Source organism: Polypterus senegalus, chromosome 5 (assembly GCF_016835505.1).
Source record: "Polypterus senegalus isolate Bchr_013 chromosome 5, ASM1683550v1, whole genome shotgun sequence".
NCBI lineage: Eukaryota > Metazoa > Chordata > Cladistia > Polypteriformes > Polypteridae > Polypterus > Polypterus senegalus.
This window is the reverse complement of record NC_053158.1, coordinates 150,531,910-150,556,053: the sequence shown is the minus strand read 5'-3', so window position 1 is coordinate 150,556,053 and position 24,144 is coordinate 150,531,910. Positions and strand designations below refer to the sequence as shown.

Genomic DNA, 24,144 nt, shown 5'->3' with positions numbered 1-24,144 from the left:
GTGAACCGAGGTTCCACTGTACGTGTATTTCCCAACCAGAAGCCCTGGATGTGTGCTGAAGTACGCCGGTGGATCCATGAGCGCTGCAGTGCATTTCATTCCAGAGATAAACAGGCATACAAAAAGAGCAGGTATGATCTCCGAAAAGCCATTACATAAATACGTAAAGTACCAGTACGCCCACAAACTGGACTCTCAGTTTAACAGCACAGCAGACACTCGTCGGATGTGGTAGGGTATTTAGGTGATCACAGACTACAAATCCTGGACACATACAGCCACAGCTACAGTTGCTTCACTCCCGGATGAGTTGAATGTGTTTTTTGCTCGCTTCAAGCTCGCTAACACGGACAGACCCGTGTGACCCCCCCACAGTGCCGCAAGACTCCAGCCTGAGGCTCTCTAAGGATGACGTGAGGAAGACTTTTTCCCAACTCAGCATCCACAAAGCACCTGGCACAGATGGAGTCTCAGGTCACGTTTTAAAAACATGATGTGACCAGCTAGGTGCTGTCTTTACGGATATTTTCAAAACATCTCTGAGAGTTTCATCTGTCCCCACCTGCTTCAAGCACACAACCATCATCCCTGTCCCAAAGAAAAATAAAGTAAACTGCCCTAATGATTACCACCCAGCAGCACTTACTCTCATAGCAATGAAGGGCTGGTGCTAGAACACATCAAGGACATCATCCCTGACAGTCTGGACCCCCTCCAGTTTGCCTACCATTGCAACAGGTCCACTGAAGTTGCCATCTCCATAACACTCAACACCACCCTGTCTCATCTGGAAAACAAGAACTGTCATGCCAGGCTGCTGTTTGTGGACTACAGCTCTGCATTTAACACCACCATTCCATCCCAGCTCATCACTAAACTCCTGGATCTGGGACTTAGCTCTTCACTGTGCAACTGGGTACTGGACTTCCTCATCGGAAGACCTCAGCAAGTGCGTATTGGTGGAAAAACCTCCTCCATCATCACCATCAACACTGGCACCCCGCAGGGCCCCTGCTTTACTCTCTCTACACCCATGACTGCATAGCTAAGTAGAGCTCTAGCACCATCCTCAAGTTTGCTGATGATACCACTGTAATAGGTCTGATCAGCAAGGACGATGAGACGGCCTACAGGGAGGAGGTCAGACTCCAGTCAGAACGGTGTCAGGACAACAAACTCACCCTTAACGTTAGCAAAACTAAGGAGATGATTTTGGATTTCCGCAAACAAGCAACAAAGCACAGCCCCATCTACATCGGAGGTGAGGCTGTGAAGTAGGTCAACTACTTTAGGTTCCTCGGAGTCACCCTCACTGAGGACCTTAAATGGTCAAGTCACACTGCGGCAGTAGTCAAGAAAGCTCAACAACGCCTCTACTTCCTCAGGAGACTGAGTAAAGCCCGGATGTCCCCCACAACCCTGTGCAGATTCTACAGGTGTACTGTGGAATCCATCCTGACAGGATGCATCACATCCTGGTACAGCTGAGTTCAGGATTGCAGAGCTCTGCAGCGTGTGGTGAACAAAGCACAGCAGATCATGAGCACACAGCTCCCTGCGATCCATGACATCCACACTACACGCTGTCTCAAGAAAGTGAACCGTATCAGGTGGGACCCCAGCCACCCTGCACTGTCACTTTTCACCCTCCTCCCATCTGAGAAGCAACTAAAGTCCATTCGTGCACCTCCAGGTTCAGGAACAGTTTCTACCCAACTGCAATCAGACTCATGAACAATCAGTAACCCTGTGTCACCTCCACTGCTACTTACACATATACTTCTGCCACTTTCTCTATTTATTCCTAGGATTCTGGTTTTATTTATTTACTTATTTATATTCATTTATTTATTGTGTGTGGGTTTATTTTTGTCTATGTTCCCTGTCTGCTGGGGTACATGCAAGCAAACATTTCATTGTACATGGTCCTTGCACTTTTACACATAACAGTAAAGAATTGAGCCATTAAGAAAAATCCTTATGTGATACTGGGACAGCTTAGCTATTGGCTAAACTAACTGGCTTGAAGGACTGAATAGTGTCCTCTTCTTTGTCAAATTTCCTATGTTTTTTCTGTCACTTTCCTGAACAGTTCAGGGAAAACAGCCCAGGAGACTATCTGACCATGCCCCCATCACTCCCATAAGTCTCACTTCTCCAGGCTAAAGCATATAAAAAACCCACTCCTGGAAGAAGGCATCTTACTCGCTACCTGAACTCTGTGCAGCATGCAGCTCAAGGTTAGACCTGACAAGGAAAGGAACACTGCTTAAGCTATTGGCTTATGTTTTAGAGCCACCATGTTATTTTTTCGTTCCTTTTGTTTATAATTTGTCGGAACACAATTAAATGAGATGGCCAGGATGGCACCCCAGGTATTTTGGAACTCTGCACGTCACTCTGTTCCACAACTAATACAACAAAAACACCTTGCATCAATGACAAGCATGGAATTAATGGATTGTTTTCTCCAGGCTGAGTTCAAAATGAATTCAAGATACAGGAAATGAATAGAGTTCACCACAAATAAGCAGGAGAATGGTGGGAAAGAGTGGAATAGATGTAAAATTTCCACAAGAAAGTTGGACAGTGATTGTTGTTTTAAGGCCACTGAACATGGCCCTAAAGTTAGGAAAGTTTATTAAGGAGCTTTGGAGTAATTTAGAAGCATGATTAGTATAAATAAAAACAATAAATTCATAAATTAATAATAGACAAAAATAACTGAGTGGTTTAAAATTAATTTTGCTCAGATGGAGGAGGCTATTAACTTGTAGATTACTTGATTCTCCATTGCAGAACACACTCTACAAAAGGGGTGTCGAACTCCAGAGGCCTCAGGTATAAACGGTGTATACGCACAGAAATGTTGCGTAAGAACTTTTCCACGTTCAAATCGCGATGTATAAAACCTACACTTGGCGAAAAGCCACGCACTTTTCCACGGTACCTCATACCTTGTCGCACGCAAGTTCTCCGCTTGGTTTTGCAGACACGCGGCACCCAGCGTCAAAGCAGTGTTACTGTTCCTGTGTGGTTACACCTTTATTTTCCTGACGCGGCTTTATAAATACACTGAAACTAACCGCATATTATTTATTATTGTAACGCATCTGATTGTGATTAACTTGTAACAATATAATGGTCCAGGGAACAGCCATAGTATTCCAAATACCATAACTGCTTTAGCGTTGTTACTCTCACTTCTCCTTCTTCTTCTTCTTCTTCTTTCAGCTCCTCCCGCAGATCATCTTTTTCCATATTACTCTCACTGCACCACTCGGAGTATTTATTATCACTGTATCTGAGTGTGAATCACAGCAGCAGCTGATCGGAAAGAGAATTATCGATATACAGCTTCAAGGACACGCTGTCTCAGCCACTGCAAAACGTTTCAAAGCCTTTCCTGTACGGACCTCGCGGTTCAGAAACAGTTTCATCCCAAGAACTTTAAATGCACTCAATCAATTGCACCTTGTAGAACTGTTTGTACTTATAAGTACAATCACCCCACTGTAAACTTGCACCATAGTTATAATATCGCACAACCTGAGCCACTTTATAAAGCGCGTATTTACATATGATGACGATATTTTTAAGGTGAAATTCAGCAAAATATGTTTATTAAATTATACAGATAAAACTTTAACTTCATTTAAATAATCTATATTCTTCACTGGGAGTGTCATGAAGGATAGAATAATTAAACGTGTACTACGAAGATATTTCAATGTTCCTTAAACGTTTTGAAGAATCGGCGCTAAGCTTACAGATGGCTTCATTTCTATTACAGAGCTGATTGTGTGGCGATCGGTTACTTGAGGAAAGAAAAGCAAGGACTGCAGTGGCAGCAATGCCAATATATATTGAACATATATAGTTTTTATAAAACAAAAAGAGAAAATAACAACACAGCAAAAAACGCAGCGACAAATTTCGGCAAAAGTTAAATGCTTATGTCATGAGCACGAGGCAGCTATGCAGTGTCCGCAACGGACATGGCCATCCACCGTGCATAAGCTACCTTATTGACATTGGTGGGCGAAGGAGCCACCGATTCTTCCTCTGCCCAGGGCCACCACAAGCCTAGAGCCGCCCCTGAGTACTGCTGCAATAAATTATTTCATCGAAGTGAAAACATGTTTAATAACGTGCTTTAACTCCTATCATCATGAAAATTATATCACGTATACATCTCAGTATTTTAGTTATTCAGAGAGCTGTAATATCACGAATGTAATGGATTCTGTGTCCAGTTGGAGGAAGAGAGCCGGTTTAAAAAGCAAGTAGTAATTCACACACATAGAGCACATAGAAGATCAAATACAAAACAAAGCATTTAACGTGTTACTTTAATTACGATGTGATTTGAGAAACTGGTTGATTAAACGATTTTAAGATGAAGTTTATGATGTTCTATTTTAATGACAAAATAAACTACGTGATTAAAGTGGAAATGTCGAGATTGAAGTTGACATTTCGTGCTTTTTCCCCACTGTGTGCCTTTTTTCTCTGTACCCTAATAAGCTTTCATATGACACTCAGACAGTGGGCTTACAACTCGGCTTTTCACGGCGACTTTGATATGTAACTTCCGGCACTATGCGATTTTGTGAACGTGAGCTTTCAAGTTTATCCAACACGCTATGTCACTCGATCAACTTCTTTTTGTTGATTATACCACGGTTTATTTGAACAAATAGTATGTTTTTCCTTTGCCTCCACTTGGTATTCACTGAAATTCTTATATTTTCCCCCGTGCTTTTCCCATTGTCTTTTCACAGAAGGCTGAGCTTAAGGGCGATTTATATTCATTTGCATATTCAAAGAGGCGTAATTCTGGGAGGAGTTTCGGCTTTTGTGCTTACGCCATGTTATAGTGCGAATTCTACGCATGGCGTTATACATGAGGCCCCAGGCCTGGTGGGCTGCAGTGGCTGCAGGTTTTCGATCTAACCCTTTTTCCTAAACAATGACCAGTTTTCACTGCTAATTGATTTCTTTTCCCTTCATTTTAATAGCTCTGTTTTTAAGGATTCAGTCCTCTGAATTGATTTGTTTATTCTTTAAATGGCAGCCAAACAGAAATGAGATGTGAAATGAGCCAACAGATGACCAGCTAAATTGGGGCTTCAAACTCCAACCAATTTCGCTCCAACAAATCTATTAATGAGAAGCCAATTCTTCCTGTTAATTAAGCCCATTACTTAATTCCACGGCTAGTTGCTGCTCTCATTCTGCCACAGCAGACATTTCCCAAACTTTTGATTTTCTGTTTTTTCTAAGAACACTGTCAAAATCCTTTGGTGACTTGAGAGTTTAACTTACCGAGACCGTCACCTTTCTTATCTTCAGATATTGTGTGATGGGCACAGGTGAGCTGCTTATATGGCGGCTTGTTTCGTGTCTCATTATTGTTTGGCTGCTAATTAAGGAAAAAGAGACAACTAAGGGGTCTGAATCAAGTTACTTAAGACTAAAGCAAAAGAAGTGAATTAGCAGAAAAATCTGGTCACTAATTAAGAAGATGGTTAGAATCAAAACCCGTTCTCTAGAATGTGCTCTGTTGTAATATAACTTCATCTTTTCAAATAAGAAATATCTAATTTCCAATGGTTTTAGAGATGTACTTTTGAAAGCCTTATCAGACATTTTTTGAATTTTTAAGTAAAAAGAGTTAATTCTATTTGAGTTGTACACAAGGATTCACAGCAATTTAATTTTCCTTTGGATGGCAAGTTTGAATAAAGTGTCATAGTTTTTGAATATTACATATTTCATAAAATATTCATCGATAATGTCTTAATTCCAATAAGCGTTCTCACAATGTCTCAAATTTTCATCTTTTACATTATGGAAGATTTGCAAGTGCTCTGAGGGAGCCTTTTTGTCTGTTTTTAAATCTGCCGTAAATTCCTTGTGTTTTTACCTCTATCTGCTCAATAAAAGACACCAGTGTTTGTCTTAAAAGATAAGTATTGCAGTTAAACCTTATGCAGTTTTTAGCACAAGTCTATTGAATCTCTTCACTTTTGTTCTTGAATCTTCTGTTCACTTGCTTACTAAGGGTTTTCATCTTTAAATTAATAAAAGTAATTTTGAAATCAGCCAAGTAAAAATTAGCAGACTCAGAGGAAAACTAGAAAGCTGCAAATAACTTACAGCAAATGTTTTGCAGGACATTTCAACTCATTAGAACAGACAATGAACAATATGTAATACATGATTGCTATAGATAATTAAATTGCTTCATTAAGAAAATCCTTCAGTTTTAGTTGATCACAATTGTAAACCCTGGACTCCAAATCAGGATCACTCTTGGTATGCGTATTTTACTTTTACCCAGTTCTGGGTTCTCTGGGTACACCAGCTTTCTTTAATATTCCAAAAATATGAAATATTGGTAGACAGGCATGTTTAAATTGACTTAACAGTGGATTCAGAAAGTATTCAGACCCCTTCACTTTCTGCACATATTGTGTAGTGGTATTAAATTTAAATGAATACATTTGCCATTTGCCTGTATATGATCATGCATGTGTGAGAATGCCATGCAATTGGCTGGCGTTACATTCATAATATTTCCATAACACATATTATTCTCAAACATTCTTAATTGAATTGAGATATAAAGGGTTAAAACCTATTTAGGCAGCACCGGGTCCAAGAGAAAAAAACAGCCCTGAATGGCAAGCCAGTGCAAAGCAGATTGCTCTCATGCACACATCATAAATCACATTTCTAAAGCACAACTTTAGACTTGACAGTTAATGTAAAATTGCACATTTCCTGAATATGGGAGGAAAGCCAAGAGAAAAATTCCACGCAGAACTTGACCAAGCATGGGTTTCAAACTCAGGACAATAGATTCATGACTTAGCAGTGCTATCCACTGCATCTGCATGACAACCAGAATTGTTTCAATAAAAAAATAAACACATGATACATCGCTTTATGAAAATAAACTCAAATATGTCAAATGTGGTTTGTCTAGCATAAATGTGAAAATCCAAAATCCATAACAAGATTGTAATTAATGTGAGTTTACATCAAAAACAATTTTCATGGCTGTAGTAAAGTTACCACCCCATTTCCTAAACCTCCTGAATCAAATACAGGGCTGTGTGCCAGAACCTTTCCTGACAGGATACTGAAAGTTAAAAAGCAGTGCTGAAAGGAACAGCAGGCCACATTTACACAACAAGCCTCACGCATTCTTACAGGGACATTTTAGAGACACCACAGAACCTAACAGTGACATATTTGCAATATGAATAAGATGTAAATATAGGGAAAAAAGGTAAAATGCAAAAAGGCAATAAGCAAGTGGGGAATTAAATCAAGGTCCTTCGAGTTGTGAGGCAGCAACATTAACTGCAGTGCTTCTGTGGTGCCCTGGAGAAAAGTGTTTAAAGTGTAATGTTGATCAAGCTGACTTGACTTTACAGCCTTCACAGGGAAAATGAAGTACTTCAGATGGAGGAGATTTTATGTAAGCTGACAAAATTGCAGTAGGTAAAGGATACAGCTGTGGCTTGTCAGCTGAATAATGTCACTAGATAATCACATCAGATCTCTGTTGTTGGACTTAAGATGACATTTTTCAATCAGGAATTCACAGTGTTAGAAATGACTTCCTCGGGGAAAGCTAAGGGTGAAAAAAGGGCTCTTTTTGTTTATAGTATTATGCTCAGGCAATCAAATTTTATTTAAACCAGTCTTATCTATAAAAAGATTGAGATAACCCTGATTTAATCTGAACCTTTATTTTAAAAGCCTTATTTTAATCTGAAAAAATAAGCGTTTACATACAATAAAGTATATAGACATAAATCTATTACAAATATAGTAACAAAGAGATTAGCATGAATGCATAGCAAAAAAAGTCAAAAAAGGGGCAAAAAAATAATTCAGAACAGTAAAATATACAAAGTTCAAGACTCTTACTATCCAAATTCTAGGTTAAGGCCAACTGTTTTATGGTGGTGGGATAATGATGTTTTCACATGACATGTGACATGCAGTTACCATGGCAAAGATAAACAATATGGTAGTGCCTGGGGTCTTGTACACAAAATAGCAATGCCTGAAACTGACTCAAAATGACAATGCAAAACATAAAATACATGTCTTTCCTAACAAAGGCTAAACCTATGCTTTGTAAACCATCTTATCATTGTTAGTTATCAGGTCTACAATTCTGTTGTCATCAGATGGAGCTGTAACTGTGTATGCCAACTCTATCACAGGTGAGCAAGAAGTACAGTGGGGCTCAGCTAATTACTCTAGGGGGTTGTCTATATAGAGGATAATCATGGAAGAAATGATTCTATTAAATTACAGTGCTATGATCTGTAAACATCTAGCTGCAGATGGTGGCACAATGTCTCAAGTCTAGGATTCTAATTTATCAGCTTTAATAGTATAACAATGTTAAATTCTGAGCTGTAACCTATAAACAGCACATTGGGAGTGAAGTTTTTATCATCCAGGTGTTCCAGGATGGTATGATTTACAACAGGTATCATACCATCTTTGGATTCCATTTTTTCTTTTCTGTGACACTGGGATATTTCTCTTTCTGAAGTAGGTGAGGATCATAGATCTCTCTGTTTGTGAAAATATCAGGTAATTGGTTGCTACACGTTTATAAAACACATCATGAAATTTCATCTGAATCAGATGCTTTATTGATGCTGACTGTTTAAAACTCCTCTTTACAACATGCACAGAAATGGAGAAGTACTATTCATATTGTGCTGCAGGATTATGTATTGAAGGCAGTTTCTTGTCATGATCAAAGTAAGCATATAAAGCATGTACTTCATCTGGGAGAGAAAAAGTAGAAGCAACTGGATTAGGGTAGTTTATAATGTATATGTGTCTGTAAGCCCTACCACAGCTTATGTAGATCTAAACTGCAGACATACTCAGTTTCTAGTCTACCGCTGTGTTGACATTTAGCAGCTTTATTTGTTTTCCTCAGGCTGGTATCCACATGTCCTATATGTTTCCATATTACCAACCTGAAATACATTGCTGAGAGCTTTTAATACACTTTGCATGATAATGGTGATCTACAGTTACATATTAGTAAATATTTGGGTGGGTTTCAGAGTCACACAGGGAACACACATTTTTTGATTTTTTCATTAATTAATTTACAATGCAGGCTCATCCAGATCTGATTCCAGAATGAAAACAATCTTGCATATTAATATCCATATTTTTAGTCCAGTGCCAAACAATTTTTCTTACCAACTTTTTCCACTTCAGTCTCTACTATTAAGAGCAGGAGTACTGAGATGTGATCTAATTGTCACAGGTAAGAGCAATGTAGCAATCAGTAAGTATCTTTCATCAGATTGCAACAAACAGTCTTGATTTTGGACTGCTACCTCTCAAAATTTGAAAAATGAGAACATAAATAGATAGATAGATAGATAGATAGATAGATAGATAGATAGATAGATAGATAGATAGATACTTTATTAATCCCAAGGGGAAATTCACATAATCCAGCAGCAGCATACTGATACAAAGAAACAATATTAAATCAAATAGTAATAAAAATGAAAAAAATGAAAATAAAATTAATGTTAGCATTTACTCCCCCGGGTGGAATTGAAGAGTCACATAGTGTGGGGGAGGAACGATCTCCTCAGTCTGTCACTGAAGCTACACCTCTGTCTGGAGATGAAACTGTTCAGTGGATGCAGATGACTTTGTAGGGTAACCTTTCGTTATACTATCACAATTCAGAAATGTTCTTTGGTTTTGGGAACAGTTCATAGTGATCTTAAAGCATATATTTTATTCTCAATTGAATACTAATGATAGTCAATCATTTTCAAACCACACAATCCAAATCAAGATAATGGAGGGGCAAATCTAACCTTGCAGCACAGGAAGCTAGGTAGTGAACTGCCCTGGACAAGCCACCAGTCTATGAAATTTTCCACTCTTACATGCACACACACGCATGCACACACACACACACATACAAAGACAAAAACACTCTCACCCTGACTGCAGCCAATTAAGAGTTGCAACTTAGAGTTGCAAGTTTTTCAGAATGTGGGGTGAAAACCAGAGTAGCCTGTGAAAAACTGAAAAATTATATTATTTAAAATCACTTTCTCAACTTTTATCACACAAATTAGTACTGTATGGTATGTGCATTTTTTTGGGATCTGAATGTATCAAAACAATAATATATGATAAAGGATTTTTGTTTTTGTTGTCTCATTTTGAAGCCGATGCTTTAGAATGACATCTACTGAAGACTCAAGCATTTCCAAGTCTGCTAGCAGAAAATTAAAAAGAACACTGCATATTTATGCTTTAAACGTGCACGTGAGTTGCCTGTTCCAGTCACCTACACTGTGTCTGCAATGTTTTCTTGGTAAAGCTCACACTACATGGGTTATCATCTGCCCCTTATTATCATCTAAAACAGTCTTTCACTATATAAATGCAGAGATGTAAAAAAGTCTAATAAAACAGGCTTGTTTTGCAACTGACATGGATAGGTGGATGCATCTGTAATAATGAAGCACTGTAAATATGTTGCAAAAGCAATTTAATGTGATTCCACTTTTAAAATCAATTCAATTCAATTTTACTTATCCCATAAAGGAAAATGCACTTCACTTACTGTATTTAACACATTTCCTTGGAAAAGTCAGATTCAACAAACATAGCTGAAATGTTAAAGAATGCTTAGTTTTCCATTCAATTTATTCTTTATATAGCGTGCTTCGTTAAATACTGAGAGGAACACTTACACAAATGTATACCTATAATCAAATGACAGAACATTTTTAAGCCTTACAACATTAACATATATGAACACTCATATTACGTTAAAATCTCCCACAGTGAAACAGCAAAATTTCAATTTCATTAATATAAACAAATTATGACCAATTGATATGGCTGGTTGAAACACAGGAAAAACAGGAAAACAAATTCTAGTTAGTAGAATTCTTATAGAAAATAAACCTCTGATATCATCAGCAAGTTCACTCCATCACACAAGTGTACTCATATTCGTTACAATAATTATTCATCCATCAATCGATTTACTCTGTTTAGTCTAAAAGAGGGCTTTGTGGGAGCTGGATGTTGTCCTAGAAGCATCAGGTATAAGGCAAGAACCAACTCTGGGCAGAATGCCATTTCATTGCACACACCAACACTCATTTACACTGGAAAAATTTGGAGATGCCAAGCAACCTAAGACACATAATTGTAAGGAACAGAAGGAAACTGGAATACAAGCAAAAAAACATACAGTGTCCACAATAAATAAAAATTATGTTCCTTTGATATTCTACCTAAATACCCGTGTTGACGACAGCTATTGATGGTTATTGAGGTATAAAAGAAGGCAGTAAAATTCATAGACTTATCATTTTCCTGTTTCCCTACAATTTGTTTAATTAACCATTGTACATCAAAGCTATTCCTTATACTTTAAGCCATCTTAACATGCAGTCAGTTCCCCTATTTAGCTTGATATAAATATTTTAGACTCATAAAAAATGAAAACATTGCTATTCAGATTCTAAAAAAAGAATTCAGCTGTCCAATAAAATCTTGTCAGCAGCAGATCTGAAATATAGAGTGGAGCTTCTCTCTGTTAAGCAGTGAACTCGCTGTCAGCATACACATGGGGCGGTTCTCACTATAGGCCTTTAATTTACTACGCTTCAGCGGCAGCAACATCCAGCCAGTTCACTGAGTGATTTTCTTTTATTTACTATAGCTCATTTAGGCTTTTTCATATTTTTGGTTAACAATAGTAAATCTATCAAACTGTCATTCACACTGCATTAATTAACAAATTACGCCAAGTGTTTACTTTTCTCAGATACTGAGTCTGAAACTGTACTTCATTGAATGGAGATGTTCTCAGAAAATATTTTTTGTTGCACCAAGGGAATCAATAAGAAACTAACGGCAATCAGCTCACACACCAAGTAGTATCAACAAGTGACCAAGATGATGATATACAGACATCTGTAGGTTCCTGAAATAAAAATGTGTATTGAATTTTGCTGAATAGTGTATAACTACTATTACAGTATGTACAGTATATCATGAAATGTTAAGTCTTTAATGAAACTGAAATGCTTTATGATTGGCTTGATAGTTCACACGACCTGTAATTTGGAGAGATGTCACAGACGCCACAGCTGGCTAAGACAGTGAACTAACAATCACCTCAGGATAATGTATAAATTAGGGAAATTAATAAATGAATAAAGCCCTCAATACACTGTGGAATGAGCAATATGAAATAAAGATCAATTACAACATATTAGCACTTCTTTATTTGTGGATGAATGGAAATAAGCAACCTTTTCTTACGAAAAATTATTTCTGGGAACTAATTAACAATATTTTTAACTCTTGAGCATACAATTATGAAAAAAATGGTACTATTCCAAAGATCATGCTAAAAGACAATTTCCCCTCGGGGATTAATACAGTGTCCCAAATACCAAATACCAAAATACAGTCTAGTTCGAATGTTCCACACATGTGAGCATGGGAGACAGCTCAAAGGCTTTGGTTATGGCAATTACCCAGCAGACCAGGGTAGACTGACAGCAGGGCAGACTGACAGCTACTCTATCTCACTCTGTCCGCCAGGACGCTCCCCTTCCTGCCACTTGAACTCACAACCCGGAAATCAGCCATTTTGTTTCAGTTCCTATTCAGAACCCCAGTCTAAAAAGACTACTCCACGTTTACTGTGTTTTCTTTGTTTTTCTCACCTAATTATACAGGGTTACCAAGGTGGTGTCCCAACTCTTTTATTATTGCTTGTGTCCTCTTTTACAATTGTTACTTAATTTCTTTCTGATACTACACTGACAATGTAACTCTTTAAACCTGACTGTATTTCTTTGTTTTTTTGTTTGCTAAGTTACAATGTTAATTACAATGACAGAGTAATTTAGTGGACTTTTACAACGATATGGGACAAATATTGAGCCATTGTTTTGTTTTCATCTGTGCCCTCCATGCAGTAATAGGCTTCTAGCAGAGTAAACCCATCCCCATTCTATTGCTCTAGCTTAGCAGTAAATTGATTTTTTTTAAAAAGGGAAAAAAAAATTAAAATAATAACTTCTACAATTTTTTTATTGACTTACATGTGTTTACACTGCTAAACAAATTACTTGTTTTAAGATATAATCTTTCTAGTTACAGCTTCATTTTACATACTATGAAGCTTTTGTGACCAATAAAAACACATCTCATACAGTAAATGAAAAGTGGGCACCATTGTGGGCTGAAAACACACACAAAAAACTGAAACAAAACACCAAATGGGCAAAGTAATAATCACTTGCAAGAGAATGATTTAAATCAGAACCTGAAATTCCTAAAAAACCATTTTATACTTTCATGAGACATAATCTGTCCCTTATTTTTAGGTAAGGTTCACCCAGGGAGTGCAGTATGTACAACCACCTCACTCTTATGTAGCAATGTGCCCATAACATCATAAACTGACACATACTCTGTCTGCCAAATAAAGACAGAGAGGCTCCCACAGCAACCAGGGCAGATGCAACAAAGCAGTGGTGGAAATAAAACTAATTTAAAAACATCAGACAAAGTAAAGAATTCAGAATACTACAATATACTCCCAAATAGCTACAAATCATGATAGATGTTTTTACTGAAGCTTGGAATTTGCTTCTAAAATATACAAAAAATATTTAAACTGCCTGAAAATGTAAGTTCCCCTCACCAGCTGAATTTGCAATAAAGTATGGAATGAAATGTGGGGTAGTGGTTAATACTGTTCAGTTACAAGTCCAGAGTATTGTGTTTAAATAGCAAAGTCTATGTGATATTTACAGTCTGCCGCTATTCAGGTACTACAAATTAGAATGCACGTCCAAAAACATGCTTATTAGGTTTGTCACACACGTGTGCATGGAAGTCAGCTAAAGAGCCTGAACGTGGCTTATTCCACGACAGAACAGGGGGTGGAGGAGTGTACTGACCCTTTCTCTCTTTCCACTGCAGACCAATTACGGGAAAATTCTCTGCTTTCCACTGCTGCCCCAAACCTTTTTTTGACTGTATTGTCTCATCTTTGACAGGTTATATAGTGACTATGCTTTGTGCTTTGAGTGTGCCCTTTCATGGACTGCCATCCAGCAGTGCTGAATACTAATGATACTAGAATAGTCCCTGGTCCTCAGCACACTGAAATAGATTATGTGGTTTCTATGGCAATTTCTTTAAATACAAACTAATTGCTTGTATTTGTATATAAACTTAAAAAGAGGATCAAAATTTTCAATTTACATGCATCACTTGTTTTCAAATTAATTTCTTATGTATATGTCATATATTTTGTCAAGGTGAATTATTTATAAGGATTTAACTGGGAAAAGGGAAGGAAGTTAAATCAATATACTTGGAAAAAGACATACAGTACATTAAAAAAGATTTATTTTGACAATGTAAAGAGTACTATAATTAAATGCATCCAATGTGCAAGAGATGGAACAGCATTACACAAGATATTGATGGTTGATAATTAAGGTATATAAAATTGAGCTGGAAAACTATCTTGGCACAAATATTTAAAGTGCTTTACTGAGCAGATGCTGGCAGAAACAGTTTACAGAATAAAAAAGTCCTAATTTTGGGCAAAGCAGAATAATGATTATAACGACAGGAACACATGTAACAGATTAAAAATGTGAATGAAATTCTAGAGCAAAGGTTTGTGAAGTTGTGACCATCATTCTACAGCTACATTCAGGCATGGATGTTAACACTACACTTCTGTGAAAGCATGAATCTAAAATGAACTTAAGGCTGCTCAGGAAAAGCCTACTACAGTAATAATTAATCTGATCTCAAAGTAGTTTTGCTCCACATTTTATCTATACACTGCAGTATTGTGTATTTATTGCATGTCGTTTTGGAGATTTATTTGCACTTACATTTCATATGAGAAATGTATTTTGAGAGGTCTATAAATGCAACAATGAATAGGTTTTTATTAGTATCAGAGTCTGATTCATACATTGTTATCAATTTCAGGAATTTTGGAGCTCTTCAGAGACTTATTAGTGCTTGAGAAAATAACTTAAAAAATACATAAAAATGTTTTAAGCTCCACTTGTAAGATTGCACTTGAGATCATAAAAAACTGCAGTGCAAATAAAAATAAGCTTAATAAGACCTTGCAAACACTAAATAGTGTTCATGGAATTAAATTTGACATCTTTGAAAGGTTCAATATTAGATCTTAAGAGGGAGCTAAAAATGTTTTCTAGATGCACAAGCCCAAAGTAACCCTGACAACATTTCAAATGCATTCATTACTATTTCCATTTCCCATGTTTCTTTAGCCATTAAAAGCTGAAGTGCTTTAAAACTACATATGGAATAAATAAAATTCTAATATATCAGAAAATTTCTCTGGATGTCTGAAAGTCATATAAGAACAGAAAATCAATTAACAGTCATATGGGGTAAAAATAGATTTTTTTTATCATTTCAGCAGAGTTTATTAATTTAACAAAAGCTATTGGTTGTTATTTGTATTAAGATTATTATTTTTCTTCACAATTAGCAACCTAGAAAAGAAAATAATTAATAACAATCCCAAATAACTTACAGGAGCTGAAGGATTTTTCACTGTGACACTGGGGGTTGTAGCTCGCAAGGCTCCACTTACTCCATGATAATACTTAAAGCAGATTTTTGTTTCAGCTGTAAAAAGAAAGATGAAAGGAGAAACAGAGTAAATGACAAAACAGAAATAATACTAAATTTGTACATGGCAGTGCACAATATATTGATTAATTGTACCTATACATTTTAATGCATATAACACATTAAGAAAAAGCTATGGACACTTACAAAGTAAAAAAAATCTTTAAATAATTCCAACAATACATGTATTTTAGTCAAAATGTATTCTTTTATGAGTAGTTATGTGGAGTTGCATGATAAGATAGAGGTTACCAAAGGTAAATTGTTGGCAATACCTGTGCTGGCATATGAAAGGTTCTTCAGTTTTAGGTGAATTGTGTGCTTGGTGTGTGGGTGTGTGTGTGCACCTTGTGGTGTGCTGGCGCGCTGCCCGGGGTTTGTTTCCTTGCTTGCACCCTGTGTTGGCTGGGATTGGCTCCAGCAGACCCCCGTGAACTTGTAGTTAGGATATAGCGGGTTGGATAATGGATGGATGGATGGTGACTCAAAGACCAGTCCTATAAAACTAACTGTGGATATGTGACACTCTGAAATTCATTGGCATAAAATATAGTACTAGTTCCTGCCTTGCACCTAATAATGAATTTGGAAAAAGTGAGTTCAAGAAATGGATGGAAGGAAGTATTTCTGTTGCATTACCACTCTTTGAAATGATCACATATAAAGTCTGAGCTATAATGCACTCATTTCCTCTGTTTGCACTTTAATGCTACACTGAAAGAACTAAGATCTAATAAGTCCATACAAGACTCCAAATGTTTGTTAAAATATTAGGTGCTATAATTTAGTTTTAGCAAAACTACTAATACTAAGAGCAAACATGATGTGAATGTTGAGGGAACCATAACATTCCTGCTCAATGGCTGTTTCTTTCCCATCTTGGCATGGACAAGTTTCGTCTGGATTTAATGGGATTTTCCATTATGGGCTCTAGTTTTATCTCATAATCCAATTCTAACCTTGTTTGATTGATCAGTGACACGATTGGCCACAAGGATGTGTTAGTGCGAGGGCTCTGCAATGATTCCTCATACTTTCTAAGATATTAAGTATTATTCTGTTTTAAAACACAGATAGAGGGATTCACCTGAATAGTAAAGAAATGTAGACATTATGTGGCATCTAAACAATTTTCTCTTATCAGATCACTGTGTTATAAAAACTTACCTCATATCCTTACTCTTCCAAAACAAACATATATTGCAGATAAAAGGCAGGGTAGATTTATAATCTATTGGAGTTCTTGCTATTTTCAAATCATGCTATTAGTATGAAATCAGCAGAAAGCTGTGATGCTCATTCTAGACCTACCAACGTTTAGTGCTAGTGCTTATTATGACGCTCAAGGTATTTTGTTAAACAAAAAGGGGATTTTCTTTTTTAATTATCTTTAGGATGTTGAGCTTAACTATGGTGTGCTACTGTTAAAGCTCATAAAGAAAAATTACATGAATAGCTCCTCAGACACACTTATAACAGCAGCTGGTAGGTGAAAGGAGCTTTGTCTGGACTGGCCAGCTGATTGTGAAAAGACTACTGCGGAAGTCAACAGTAAAAGGAATGAATTTGTAATGAAAAAGATAAGGATCAGCTTTGGCAAGTGCTGTGAGAGACAGTGCACTACTTCAGACATTATGATAAAGTCAAATTTGGATATTTACTCCATGTTGGCCAGTTTGGGGAAAGAAGTAAATTTCAATTTAAAAAAAAAAGTTAATCATTTGTCAAGGATCATGTAAACTCTTTCACTTTCTTTGCTTTATGATTCAAGCAGGTGATGACTTACCATTCATCAAACTTCAACAAAGCATTTATATTTAAAAAAAGGACTACAGAAGATGGATACATGTACTGTATATACAAAGAAAAATATACTGGTTAGAGCAAAAAAAGTGTAGCAAATACCTGAACTTGGGTTGCTGTATCAAAAATAACATTAAGGACAAGGAAGACTGCCAATATACTTCAATTAATATTCTGAGCATAAAAATACTCATACCATAAATCAAAAGTAACTTTTTTTTAAATCATCATTTTTGTTTTTGAAAACATAATTTTTCACTAAATCTGATATCTCATGGAAACAGTTTGTGTTAAAGCAAGTTAAAGTTAAAGTTTCAGAAATGGATTCAGCACACCTAAAGTTCAACTTTTGTCTCATCAGTCCACAAGGTATTTTCCCAAAAGTCTTGGCAATCATTGAGATGTTTCTTAGCAAAATTGAGACAAGCCCTAATGTTCTTTTTGCTTAACAGTGGTTTGCGTCTTGGAAATCTGCCATGCAGGCCGTTTTTTCCCAGTCTCTTTCTTATGGTGGAGTCGTGAACACTGACCTTAATTGAGGCAAGTGAGGCCTGCAGTTCTTTAGACGTTGTCCTGGGGTCTTTTGTGACCTCTCGGATGAGTCGTCTCTGCGCTCTTGGGGTAATTTTGGTCGGCCAGCCACTCCTGGGAAGGTTCACCACTGTTCCATGTTTTTGCCATTTCTGCATAATGGCTCTCACTGTGGTTCGCTGGAGTCCCAAAGCTTTAGAAATGGCTTTATAACCTTTACCAGACTGATAGATCTCAATTACTTCTGTTCTCATTTGTTCCTGAATTTCTTTGGATCTTGGCATGATGTCTAGCTTTTGAGGTGCTTTTGGTCTACTTCTCTGTGTCAGGCAGCTCCTATTTAAATGATTTCTTGATTGAAACAGGTGTGGCAGTAATCAGGCCTGGGGGTGGCTACGGAAATTGAACTCAGGTGTGATACACCACAGTTAGGTTATTTTTGAACAAGGGGGCAATTACTTTTTCACACAGGGCCATGTAGGTTTGGATTTTTTTCTCCTAAATAATAAAACCATCATTTAAAAACTGCATTTTGTGTTTACTTGTGTTATATTTGACTAATGGTTACATGTGTTTGATGATCAGAAACATTTTGTGTGACAAACATGCAAAAGAATAAGAAATCAGGAAGGAGGCAAATAGTTTTTCACACCACTGTATTTTCTGTATATGTTGATGGATGGCAGTACTAAACTGTGCAAAATATAATTTCCTGTCTTTCCCTATCTCTTAGATAAATACCTATCTCTTAGATAAATAGATCTTTGGCATTTCTCTGACAGTAATACGGTGGAACCTCGGTTCACAACCATAATTCGTTCCAAAACTCTGGTTGTAACCCGATTTGGTCGTGAACCGAAGTAATTTCCCCCATAGGACTGTATGTAAATACAATTAATCCTTTCCAGACCGTACGAACTGTATGTAAATATATTTTTTTAAAGATTTTTAAGCACAAATATAGTTAATAATACCATAGAATGCACAGTGTAATAGTAAACTTAATGTAAAAACATTGAATAACACATTTGAAAAATCCGTAATTTAATAAACAACCAAGAAAAGTAACATTGCAACAATGCACGTGCGCGCCTGTGTGTGTGTGTGTGTCTCTCTCTCGTGGGTCTACGTGTGTGTGTGTCTATATCTCACGTGTGTCTCTCTTAACCACGCGCCTCTGTGTCTGTGTGAGTGTGTCTCTCGCCTGTGTGTGTGTGTGTCTATCTCGCGCACGCCTGTGTGTGACTGTCTATATACATACATACACATGACCTGCTGTTAAATTTAAAATCTGAGGAGTACAGAGTGAAACAAAAGAAGACAGGACTGTTCCTTCTGCTGCTCCAGTGCTGTTCACATCCATATCAGAAACACAGTCCTTCGGTCTTACAAACAATGGTCTGCCCAACATATATCCAGGACACCATGGATGGATGAGGATGAGGACCTGTGTATCTGAAGGTTAAATTTAATTAAGCTTAAATGTAATACTTGTTAAAATATTATTAATTAGAAATCAGCTTTTAAATATTGAGTTGTGGTATTAGTTGGTTAAATGAATAAACCCACATGTGGTAACAAGTGTGTCTGTGCTCATTTACTTTGAGTGTAGCTGGCATCTTCCCTCCTGGCCCATCTGCAAGTGAGAGTGTGTGTGTTTGTGTCTATAAAGTCGCAAAGTTCAAAGCTGCTGCATGGCTGTGAGCCAGTAGTTGCAAGTCTAATAGAAAGAGATTATTCTCTCTTGAGATTAGCCTTTTTATTAGTGAAATAAAGGTTATTAATTTCACTTAATTAACATCATCAAGCAGAAATGCTTGCGCTAATATGGCTTTAACCTACATATAAGGTTACAAACTGTATTAACCATGGAACCAAAAGTACAATGCAGTAATGATGCTGTCTCAATAGATGCCATTAATGCTTTATCCTAAAGTCTTCTGGGCCCACACGGAAATTTCTCTGGCACACTTGGAAAGAAAAAATGTGATGCACCATCTTTTGGAATGCATTCTGTGATGTATGTAATAGTAAACTGCATTGCACTTTTTACTCTAACAGATGGTGCATCCAAATTTTACCACTGCTGTAGATTCATATGCCAAATGTTGTACAACAGTCATTATATCTCAATATTAGAAACTTTAAATAGAAGAAAATGATAAGTAAAAAGTTGTAGAGTACTAGTCTCATTGGGGTCCATTAAACCTTTTGGTGATCTGATGTAATTATGCAGCAAAATGAGAGAGCAGGGATAAATTGTGTAAATAAATAACTAATTCTAACACTAACTGCTAGTTCAAGATCTCTGCAGTAAAAAGATCAGCTACCTCCCTCTCTGTGACAGTCTCATCCATAATCTGACTTGTTCTGGGAAACATGGGATAGCTCCTCGGTTATTGTGGAGCTAAGGAAAAGGAAATCAGAGGAATAGAAGGACCAGGAAGAAGAATAATCAAGGACAAGAAAGAAGTCAAAACTAAGACTTCAGAGAAAAACTGGCAAGAGGATTTAAACGTAAAAGATAGAAAACAAAGTTAAAAACTGGGACCAAACTAATAAATTTCAACAGAGGGGTGCCACCACAGGCTGCACACACACCATTTATACAGGAAAAGATTATTCCATCACATCCCAGTAACAGGAGTCCACTTCCTAGTGAACGACTTTAAAAACACGGCAGTGCCTGGAAAGTCAACAGAATTTAACATTAAAATAAAACAATATTCTAACAAAAGGAAAATACAAAAGTAAAATGAAACTAATTCATTACATGATTCAAAACTTTAAGAGAAAAATACTAGATCTTAAGCAAAAATATGTATTACTCTCAAGAGAAAAAAGAACAACTGAGCACCACAACAACAACATGTATTTATTTTGCAGATTTTCACACAATGAATGAAGTTGAAAGTGCTTTACAAGATGTAAAAGAGAAAGGCACAAGGAAAGAGAAAACTAATAGGAGTAGGTAAAAATGTTAATGATTAAGTAACAATGAAAAAAAATCCATACAATCTTATAAAAACATAGATACATAATTAGTTTATGGGCAGCATCCTCATATGCAAAGTCATAATGTAAGACTCTAAAGATGAATCCAGTGATAAGGTCAGATGGCTGGGAGAGTAGAACAAAACAAAAGACAAAAACACTCCACTTAAGCTGGAGAAAAAAAACTAAATTAGCAGAGTGGGACTATACTGTATATGTGAAAAATGAATGGAATTAGAAAACCTCACAGAAAAGTATCTTGCACTACAAAAGCAGCTCTAGAATCTTCTATTCATGATAATACACTATTTAGAATCTTGACTCAGCAGTGACTAAGATGGAAACAAAAACATTTACAAAGACCTGGAGAATCTTTAGAACTGGGTGATCAATTAGAATATTTAGTTTAATATAAGAAAGTACAAAGTGCTACACGTAGACAAATGGAATATTAATTATTATAATTATTATTAGTAAAAACAAGATGGGAGAGTTTGTCTTACTAGACGCAATCTCTGAAAAAGAACTTAAGGGTTTATGTTGATGCAACATTCATTAAATCTGCGCAATGTATGGAAGCAGGCTAATACAATGTTAGGTCATACAACAAAAAGTTTGATGGACTCTGTGGTCTCCACTCATTTGACAGACTTCTTATACTCTTATCAGTGAGTAAGTCAGAAGATTCCAGAAGGGCTACTGTGACTGATACATTCATGGTAGTTCATTGGCTGCACACTAATATGCTTTAGTCTTGTCGATTTTCCCTCAGTTATGCCACATATGATGATTATCAATACATACAATACATGACCAAATCATTGCTTTAACTGTAAGTTACTTAGGAAGAGCCTAAAAAGTGTAATGAATGCAAACCACACAGTACAAGTTATTCCCAGAGCAGTAAACCCCAAATGAAAACAGAATTAGACAAAAGGCCTTTGTATTTGAATAAAAACATAAGGTAAAGACACTTCTTTATATGCTCACCTTTACCTCATGAGGGTGTGAGGGGGTGCTATTCATTCTGCTATTTTGAAAACTTTAATTTTGTATAGCTATAATTCTTATAATGTTTTTGCTTAGTAACATAACACTGTTTTGGTACCAACTTTAATAAAATGAATTATGCAGTAGATTAAAAAAAGTATACATTCCCTTCTGTAAGAACTATACGACATATGCAATGGAAATCAGTACTTATATATAATGCACAAAATCAATTCATCTATTTATTAATTCACTTTTTAACATAGCACTAAGCTGTAGTACCCAAAGTAGCAGTGGAGGCATTCAACAAAGGTAACATGCAAGTGTGAAATGTTTAAAATGAACAAATAAACAGCAATAATTAGAAAATGAATATTCATTTTTTTATCAAATGTCTGTATACTGTGAATAACGACAATGCTATGCTGTTAGGTTAATTGGCAATCTGAAACAGAAGACTGTGTGAGTGAGAGTACATGAGTGTCCCCTGCATTGGATTAGCATCCCATTCAAACGACTCTCACAAATGGATGCATTTTATCATTCACACTATAATTTATCCAGCTGGCAAAGCGAAATAGATCTCTGGCAGTGCAGATCTAAAATAAAGCATTGTTAAATGTATTTAACACTGTATTAAAACTCATGTTATTTCTAAGAATCATTAATTGTTGTACAGTTAATGACTTTTGTAATAATTTAATGCTACATTTCTTAATTTTCCTATAGAATATTCCGTACTTTTGTACCTAATAAACATACCAGTATCACATAATTGAGACACTTGATGTCTAAGCCAACTGTGTTAAACTCCAAGGGGAGCTTCAGCTTTTCATATACACAAAGAGAATGTTTGCATAAACATTCAGCGCAATATTATAATAAAGGCTGATTAAAAATAACTGAATAAAAAAGTGCATTATGCTTTCTCTGAATCAAAGTGTAAAGGATCTTTCATGTTGCTGTATCATTCTCAACTGTTCTATAAATATTAAGATCTTTCTTGTCTTTTGCAAGGATTTGTGTATTTTTGCTTCTAGTAGCACATCATCTTCAAGGCAGTGCAGATGTGCTACTTTCAGTGCCACTGCAATCACCATTTCTTATTAATAAAAAGCATTAAAAGCTACAGGATTCAGTTTACTTTAGAGAATACATTATTAATAGAATGAATTGGGGTTGTTAATTCTCATAGGAAAATGACAATGGAAGATAAATGTTAATAATAGAGTGCCAGCCTTTTTATCAACTTCCAGTCTCCACTATGAATGTTGCAGTGCATATTCAGTAAATTTTACTAACCTATTGTTTGCCTTTTACCATATTTAACATGTTTTACACAACATTGTAACAATTTGTTACTGTGTCCGTCTTGGGAAATTAATGCCATTTTGTGCTGCTGATATGAACCTTGTGTAAAAAATATAGAGACTTTAATGACCTCTTGGGCACAGCCATCAGCAGTGTGTCTGTTGTGGAGAGACTATTGACCTTGTTGAGATGTTTACTTACCTTGGCAGTGACATTCATGTCTCTTGTGACTCTTCCTATGAAATCAGTAGATGGATTGGGACAGCATGGGTGGTCATGAGGTCGCTGGAAAGGGGTGTGTGGCACTCCCAATATTTATGCAAAAGGATGAAGGTCCAAGTCTCTAGAGTCCTGGTGCTTCCTGTCTTACTACATGGTTGCGGGACATGGATGCTATCCAGTGACCTGGTGGCGAAGACTGGACTCCTTTGGTACTGTGTCCTTCTGGAAAATCCTTGGGTACTGTTAGTTTGATTTTGTGTCGAATGAGCGGTTGCTTATGGAGTCCCGAATGAGGCACATTATGTGCATTGTGAGGGAGCGTCAGTTACGGCACTACAGCCATGTGGCGCGTTTCCCCGAGGGTGATCCGGCTCATAAGATCCTCATTGTAGAGGACCCGAGTGGCTGAACCAGGCCAAGGGGTCACCCACGTAACACCTGGCTGCGGCAGATAGAGGGTCATTTCCAGGGGGTGGGACTGGACCACGTGTCTGCCTGTGGGGTTGCCAACCGAGATCCCGAGTTGTTTCG

At 36.8% G+C, this 24,144-nt stretch overlaps 1 protein-coding gene across 1 annotated transcript in view; it reads right to left on the bottom strand.

Moving 5' to 3' along the window:
- The window catches only part of LOC120529580 (E3 ubiquitin-protein ligase HECW1-like), a 471,213-nt gene that overhangs the window by 237,139 nt on the left and 209,930 nt on the right, over positions 1-24,144 (bottom strand). The window contains exon 5 of the mRNA XM_039753493.1: positions 15,665-15,759. Within this exon, the coding sequence (XP_039609427.1) occupies positions 15,665-15,759 (95 nt within the window). The remainder of the gene's footprint in view (positions 1-15,664; positions 15,760-24,144) is intronic.